Below are 8,384 nucleotides of genomic sequence, written 5' to 3' on the forward strand. Positions count from 1 at the left end.
GCCTCCAGGACAGATCTTTCAGCTGTGTCACAGCTAGCTCCCAGCTCCCCTCCGTGGGGTGTGCTGCTTGCAAAGCCAAGGGCCTCTCAGTCCCACTTTCTTTATCTGAGCAAGCAAGGAATCCTTGAGGAGCGTCCATCTTGCATATGCTGTTCTCAACCTGCTGCACCCTTCTGCCAAGACGGGGCTTCTTGGTATCACTCTGTCCACCACTCCCGGTGGTGCCCCCGCCTCCCCACTCCTCCGCCAGGAGGCTGGTGCCGTCCGTCTGTTCTGTCTGTACCTGTCTCCCCAGCGGCTCCCCTGGCCTCCTGATCTCCATGCCTCCAGCACACGTCCCATGAGGATTCCCACCTCCAGGCCCCGTCGCCAGCCTCCTGGCTCCTGCACTAACGTCCAGGCTTGACAAACCCGCTGCTTCCCCAGACGTGTGGTTTCGTGTACCGGCCAGTCCCCTGGGAGCTGTGCTTTCTCCGCAAACTGGGTCTGCCTTTGAGGGCTCACCCCAGCCCCAAGGGACTCTCCCCACATACCCTGCAGCCCGACCCAGCCCTCCGCCCTGAGGTCCAGCCTGCGACGAGGTGCCCAGACACAAAGGGCCCGATCTCTGATCCTTCCTACAGGACTGCTCTTGTCCTTTCCCGCAGCATCCAGACCATTCCCTCCCTCGCCTGTTAGCAGTTGAGCCCACACTGTCACGTTGAAAACCGGCACAGAGGTAATATTCAGCCCTCTGAGCCGCTAAGCAAATACACAAGCATTACTCCCTGGGGCAATTGCTTTCACTTCTGCTCACCTGGGATGTGGGGAGAGCGCCTCCCCCTTCACAGAGCAGTCGGGGAGCGGGCACCTAGTGGGTGCTCCACAAACGGGCCCCCCTCTCAGCGGTACTGCTCCCACACATGGGCACCCCCCCTGGCGCGTCACCAGTTGGCAGCTGTCCAAAAGCCCCTCACTCACCCGCCAGAGATTTGCTCAGCACATCTACCCGCAGGACGCGCCCGACCCAGCTGATCGTTCTGTTTGCCCCCTGGGTCTGGCTCAAGCCTCCCTTTCCCCAGAGGGAAACGCAGAGCCCCCACTCTTGCTAACAGCAGCCTAAGACCCCACCAGCCTCATCCGCACCCCAAAACACTCCTTTTGGGCACCCAGCCAGGGACGCTCCTGACCGGACAGACCCACAACTGCCAAATTTCCACATTAGTGCTTCCTGGAGAAGTGTGGTCACCAGGGGAACTCGAAAAGAGGAGGCTCTCCCAGGGCTGCTTTTGAGCCACTGACAGGGAGGCCGCGACACCTGCTTTCTTTTACTTCTGAACCTCGGCACAGATCTGAGGAACACACCTAAGCCTTCCCTGCGTACACAGGTGTCTCAAAATACAGAACCAAAAGCATCCTGGAACGTCCTCTTCTGCTCAGACCCTGAAATCTCTTCCAGCCTAAATTTTGCTCAAATGCTCCTCATCCATCGGGAGGAGGGGGGATTTTTGCATTGCCCTCTGGACCCTGGAAGAAGACTCTGTGAATCCAGACGGGGTTCTGATCATATTTCCACAAGTTATTTTTCAGCAAACTCACCCATAACCGTTTCACCACATCCATCCATCCATCCATCTTTCCTTCTCTTTCTTTTTCTTTCTCTTTCTTTCTTTGGGTCCCACGGACCAATTTCTCTCAAAACTTCCTACTCTGTTCTTTGCAGAGTAGGTCAGGGGTCAAATTATAAATAAATGCAGTCTCCAGTGATTTGGGGAGGTGTTTCAGCAAAACGTTTATACTATCTACTTACACGGTTGTGGGTAACCGCCTGTTTAAGGCCAGGCAACAATCTGGCAGCCCTTTGGGAAAGGGGATAGCCTATGAAGTCACTCCTCCCCAGCCCACCCCCCCCCCCCGCCCCCACCAAAGGACTTCAGAAACTTCGGAGGCCACTCTGGCTGTGACCGAGAGCTCAGCGATTAGAGGACAAGGAGACCTCCCAACTGTCACCCAGACAATAAACAGCCAGCCGACTTGGCTCAGCAGGTCCTCTGCAGCCCTGGGGTCAGGCCAGAACCCCCGGAACAGACCACTTGTAGGTTCTGGACCAGGGGAGGAACCGCAGGATCGGGCGGGCGGCTCAGCTGACCGGCAAGTGGGCGGCCCCCAGGCGGCCTGACCCGGGGCAGCACGACCGTCCTCGGGTCGGCGGGCTCCGGGCTCCGGGGCCCAACCGATGACGCCGCTGTTCCGGATCCTCAACCTCCAAGCCTCTATGCCTAGACCTCCGGACTCCGCAGCCCTCGGCCGGCCCCCTGCCACCGCCGGGAGCGCGCCCGCCCGCCCGCTCCAGAACTCATACAGGCAACAAGTTCTCCTTCCTCAGGGCGGCCACGATGTGCTCGGGAGGCCCGGCACGGGGGGCGCTCCGAGGGCGATCCCCGCGCCGCCCGGCCCGGAGGGGCGCCCCGCTGGCTCCGCCGCCCCCAGAGTCGGGGCGCGCGGCGGCTGCACCCCCAGCCCGCCCCGCGGCGCCCCCTCGGACGGGGAGCGGCTGGGGCGTCCCCGGTGCGGGCAACAGGTACGCGAGCGCGCCGAGCCCCGCAGCCCCGGGTCTCCCGGCCCCCCGGCCCTCGCCCCTTTTACCTCCAGCAACTGCACGTAGCTCGCGGGGAACCAGCCGCGGAGCCCGTCCTCCTTCTCGCCTTCCCACCAGCCGCCGTCCGGAACCTGCAGCAGCCTGATGAACTCGCCCGCGGCGAAGCGCAGCCCCTGGCCGTGCCGCTCCCCGGAGAAGGGGTACAGGGTCCGGCAGCGGGCGCCGGACATGGCCTTGGCGCCGGGGTTCACAGCGCAGCCTGCATCCCGGCCGAGCCCCGCGGGCTGGGCAGCGGCTCCGCGGGGTCCCAGGCGCCCGGCGCTCCGGGCTCCCGCGCTCTGGGCGCGCGCCGTCTCGGGGGGTGCGCGGGGGGTCCCCGGGCAGGCGGGGGACGCGCGCGCGGCGCAGGGCAGCGGAGACTCGCTGGCTTCGCGGAGCAAAAGCGGCGACGCCCCCGGGCCGGGCGGCTCGCAGCTCGGGCGCGGGGCGGGGGGGGCGGGGCTCAGGGGGAGGAGACCCAGGCGCCGCGGGCTCCGGAGACAACTTCCCGGGGACGCGGGGCGCGGGCTGCGGCCGCCGGGGCCGGCCGGAGCGGGGGCCGCCCGGGCGCGCGGAAATGCGCAGCTCCCGGGGGAGGTGGTGGGCTCCGGGGCATCGCCGAGGGCCCGGCTCCGCGGCGAGGGGGCGGCCGGGCGGTCCGCGGAGAGGGGCTGGCGGCCGGGGTGGCCGAGCTGGGGCTCGCGCGGAGGCGAGGGGGCGGGGCTGGGGCGGGGCCAGGGCGGCCACGCCCGCCGAGGGGGCAGGTCGCTGGGGAGGGGTCTCCCCGCGCGCGCCCCCGCCGCCCCGAGCCGCGGCGCTAGCAACGCCCTTCGGTGCGGGCTTTGTAGGTCTGGTGGCGGCCGCCGGCGGGCTCCGCGGTCGCTGGGAGGGACTGTGACTGTGGCCGCCGCTGTCGGGGTTGAACCTCGGGCTGAACTTGACTCACCAAGACAGGTTTGCAGCCTGGCGCCCGAGCCGGGAGGCCACGTGTTCACAGTGGACGGACTGGGGTTAGGAGTTGGTCGAATGGGAGGCAGGCCAATGAGGATACGTGGGGGAAGCGGGGAAGGTGAGAGGGGCTGCCTGCCCCCCCCTCCCACCCACCCAGGGTACCAGTCTTCCTGAAATCCACGTGGGCCAGGAGGAGAGGTCTACACTCACATACTCAATCAACAAACAGCAGGAGGCCGCCACGTTCCATGCAATGAGCCGGGTACCTGCAAAGATCATCTGGACTCCAGCCTGCTCTCCAGGCAAGCAGGCTCCTCCATCCAAGCTGTCGGCGCGGAGCCTGACGCAGGGCTCGATCCCACGAACCGTTGTCAGACGCTTAAGCAACTGAGCCACCCAGGTGCCCTGAGTAATTTTTTTAAATGCTTGGGCCCAGGCCACCCTAGCTTTGGAAAATCACTGTTGAGCCATAGTCTGCCTTTAAGCTGTCTAACCTTGAAACCCCTCAGTCTGGCCTCTGGCCACGGGCAAGCTGACAAATCCAGATTGCTTATAATGCTCCATCGATTGCAAATTCACAAACCCTTGCTTGGCTAAAAACATGAGGGGAAAAAAAAAAAAAACAAAAACAAAAACAGCTCTTGACCACAGTCCCCACTAAGAGTCCCTTAAAGCAGAACTACCAAATTTGATGTGGGCAACAGTCACTAAAAGTAACTGACCGAATCAGCTAAAAGGGCCTCGCATTCCTTGTATGGGGGAACGTGTGACTATTTGCAGACTGACCTCGAGTTTCATATCTGATGATAAGGCCCAGCTCAAGTGAGGACAACAGGTCCGGAGCCTTCTTGCAACTCGGAGTCTTCCAGGGTGCCTTGTGAGCAACCTATAATCCAGTTTGGGCTTGGAGAAATTTCAGCCTACTCAGTGTCCCGTACACCCTACTCCAAGTGACTTGCTCAGCACAGAGCCCGACGTGGGGCTCGAACCCGCAAATGCGAGATCATGACCTGAGCTGAAGTCAGACATTTAACCAACTGAGTCACCCAGGCGCCCCCAGATCTGGCTTCTTGTACACCAGGGGCTACTTCCTCTTGTCCGCCCTGCCTGAGTCAGGAGACGGGCCCAGCTACAAATAGCATCTCAAGAAAAGGTTCTCTGGTTGAAACCCACCGCCAGTCTGTATAGAGTTGACTGCTGGAACCCCTATCTCCGAACCCTTACTAAAGACGGAACTTCGACAATACCTAACACTAACACCTTCAGGCTTCTTTCCCCATCTGTGATTGGAGTCTGAATCCAGTAGCTGGCATCTGGGACTTGAGAGGGTTAAATGTACTTAGTGGCGCGCTTTGTGGGCTCTCCATTCCTCCTATTCAAACCACCTCAAGCCACTTTCTCGCTGTGTGCCCTTGGGCAATTTACTTAACCTCTCTGGGCTTCATTTTCCTCATCGTTAGAAGATGTTAGTAGCGGGGCGCCTGGGTGGCGCAGTCGGTTAAGCGTCCGACTTCAGCCAGGTCACGATCTCGCGGTCCGTGGGTTCGAGCCCCGCGTCAGGCTCTGGGCTGATGGCTCAGAGCCTGGAGCCTGTTTCCGATTCTGTGTCTCCCTCTCTCTCTGCCCCTCCCCCGTTCATGCTCTATCTCTCTCTGTCCCAAAAATAAAAAAAAATAAAAAAACGTTGAAAAAAAAAAAGAAGATGTTAGTAGCATTTCTATCCTAGTTATTAAGAGAAGTAAATAGGCAAAAATGTAAACAATGTTAAGCAATACCTAGTGTATTAAGTATTCAGATATTGGCAATTATTATCCATCTAGTCCAATGGTCCTGGTTGTTTATTATCTAACACTTCCTTTTGAACTAAGATTTCCAAGGCAATAAGTGTATCTTTGGGATGCCAAAATTTTTTTAAAAACACCGTCTGGGTTTCTGTTTTCTCACAAGATCTTGAAGGGAAGATGAGTTTCTCCTTCATCTATTTCCATCCCTTTGCCTTCCTCCTCCCTGATGTATTACTGTCTTGAACTTTTATTTGAATCTTTGATTATTTACCTTCTTTTCACAATAAGTCTTATTTCACTGAGTAGACTCTTCGTAACCCAGGGGAGGGATAGCATGTGTTTTAATTTCTAGCTCTACCTCTTAAATGCTAACACTGAGTCTTGCAAAAAGCAGGCATTTGGCACTTTCTGAATTCATTTTGCAATATGAGCAGGTTTGAGCCCCTGCTCGTGTTCAGATTTTCCATACTGCCAAGTTACTCCATAAACACGTGGGTTAGAACATCTGGATTAGGCTATAAACTCCTAAAACCAGGCCAGGGGTGCCTGGGTGGCTCAGTCGGTTGAACGTCCGACTTCGGCTCAGGTCATGATCTTGCGGTTTGTGAGTTCGAGCCCTGCATCGGGCTCTGTGCTGTCAGCTCGGAGTCTGGAGCCTGCTTTGGATTCTGGGTCTCCCTCTCTCTCTCTGGCCCTTCCCCTCTCTCTCTCTCTCAAAAATAAATAAACATTAAAAATTAAAAAAAAATAAATTCCAAAAAGCAGGCTTTAGTCTGTCTTTTTCTTAGCCTTCTATTGACACTGTGCACTTAATCGATAACTGTGGGCTGGCAGGTATTTCTTTTCTACCCAAGACAGTCTTACATGCCTTTCCGTCATCAGCCTATGGATGGCAGAGAAATACAGGGTTTCAGTTTCTTAAAAAGTTAAACATAAATTTGTCATATAACCCAGCAATTCCATCCTAGGTATCTACGTAAGAGAAATCAAAACAGCTACACAAAAACTTGCAGAGAAGGAAGGGCGCCTGGGTGGCTCGGTCGGTTGATCGTCCTCCTTCATTCAGCTCCTGTAAAGACCTCACCATTTGTGAGTTCGAGCCCCACGTCGGGCTCTGTGCTGACAGCTCAGAGCCTGGAGCCTGCTTCCGATTCTGTGTCTCCCTGTCTCTCTGCCCCTCCCCCCAGCTCACACTCTTTCTCTCTCTCTCTCAAAAATAAATTTAAAACAATATTTAAAAGCAAAAGACTTGTAGAGAGGGGCACCTGGGTGGCTCAGTCAGTTAAGTGTCTGACTCTTGATCTCGGCTCAGGTCATGATCTCACAGTTTGTGAGATGATGCCCCACGAGGAGCCTGCTTGGGATTCCTTCTCTCTTTCCATCTCTCTCACTGCCCCTCCCCCACTCATTCTCGCTAAATAAATAAATAAATAAATAAGAAATCAGATACAAAAGGCTGCATGTTGTATGATTGCATGTATGAGAAAACTCCAGAAAGGACAAATCTGTAAGAGGCGGTTAATAGATTAGTGGTTGCCGGGGGCTGGGGGTGGGAATAGGGAATAAATAAACGGGCACAAGGTTTCTTTTTGGGGTGATGACAATGTTCTAAAATTTAATTGTGGTCATGGTTGCACAACTCAGGAAATCATTGAGCTGTACACTTAAAACAAGTAGAAGTTTTGGTATGTAAATTATACTTCAATAAAGCTGTTACATAAACCAAAACGTAAACAAGAATATATAAAAGCCTCATTCATTCCACGAGGGTCCCCGCCTCCCTTTCCTTGCTAGTTTATTCAACAGCAACTTGAACAACCGAATGGTTAAGACGAGGAAATGGACAGTGTGCTGGGCTTGGGGCTAGAGAGATACATGTGGCAATATAAATAGAGAATTCCTGTAGGTCAGTAAGAAAAATATGGGTGACTCCATAGAAGAAAAAGGCAAAAGACATTTCACTGAAAAAAGATAGCCCAAATGGCCAATAACACATCAAAAGGTGCTTAACCTCGTTAATCGTCAAGAAAAGCAAATTGAAATCCTAACGAGGTCCAAAGCGTCCGGCTTTGGCTCAGGTCATGATCTCACAGTTTGTGATTTCAAGCCCTGCGTTGGGGTCTGTGCTGATAGCTCAGAGCCTGCTTCGGAGTCTGTGTCTCCCTCTCTGTCTCTGCTCCTCCCCAGCTCACACTCTGTCTGTCTGTCAAAAATAAACAAACATTAAAAAAAAATAAAGAAAAAGAAAATGCCACATACTGATAAGGACGGGTACACCTGGAGCTCTCCTCCATTGCTGGCTGGAGCCCTTTGGAACATGTGATATTTATTTAGCACACGTGACTCATCAATTCTCCTTGTAGGTATGTGCCCAACTGAGATGGTTCACATGTTCACCAAAAGACCTATGCGATGTTTGTAGACGCAATATTCATAACAGCGCAAAGCTGAAAACAGCCCAATGTCCATCAACAGTAGAGCGGATAAGGGGTGCCTGACTTGTTCCGTTGCGAGAGCTCGCAACTCTTGATCTCAGGGTTGTGAGTTCGAGCCCCACGTTGGATGTAGAGATTACGTAAAAATTAAATCTTAAAAAAACAAAAAAAAACAGAGTGGATAAATGATGACCTATGTGGAGGAAAACTCTACTCTTGGAGAATGAACAGAACACTGCTACAGGTGAGTAAATCCCACAGATGTAATGTAGAAGAAAGGAACCCAGACACTGAAGGGTAAGAAATTCTTAGAAGTCAGGAGGAACCACAGCAGGGCATCTGGGATGCTTGTGGTAATCTGCTTCTTGATCTGGGTGCGAGTTACACAGGGCTGTTCTCCAGGCCGTATACCTATCCCTGTACTTTTCTGTAGGGATGTTGTATTTCAGTACAGTTTGTCGAAGAAAACAGTACAGGGCGCCTGGCTGGCATCAGTCAGTAGAGTGTGTAATGCTTGATCTTTGGGTCATGAGTTCGAGCCCTACATTGGGCCGTAGAGCTTACTTAAAAACAACATTAAAGAAAAGAAAAGAAAAG

The 8,384-nt window shown here is 54.6% G+C and overlaps 1 protein-coding gene across 1 annotated transcript in view; it reads right to left on the reverse strand.

Moving 5' to 3' along the window:
- The window catches only part of GAS7 (growth arrest specific 7), a 215,043-nt gene extending 211,742 nt beyond the window's left edge, over positions 1-3,301 (reverse strand). The window contains exon 1 of the mRNA XM_060647259.3: positions 2,626-3,301. Coding sequence (XP_060503242.1) covers positions 2,626-2,808 — 183 coding nt within the window. The 5' untranslated portion in view covers positions 2,809-3,301. The remainder of the gene's footprint in view (positions 1-2,625) is intronic.
- Positions 3,302-8,384: the final 5,083 nt, after the last annotated feature.

The sequence above is a fragment of the Panthera onca genome, chromosome E1, assembly GCF_046562875.1.
Source record: "Panthera onca isolate mPanOnc1 chromosome E1, mPanOnc1 haplotype 2, whole genome shotgun sequence".
In the NCBI taxonomy this organism is placed as follows: Eukaryota; Metazoa; Chordata; class Mammalia; order Carnivora; family Felidae; genus Panthera; species Panthera onca.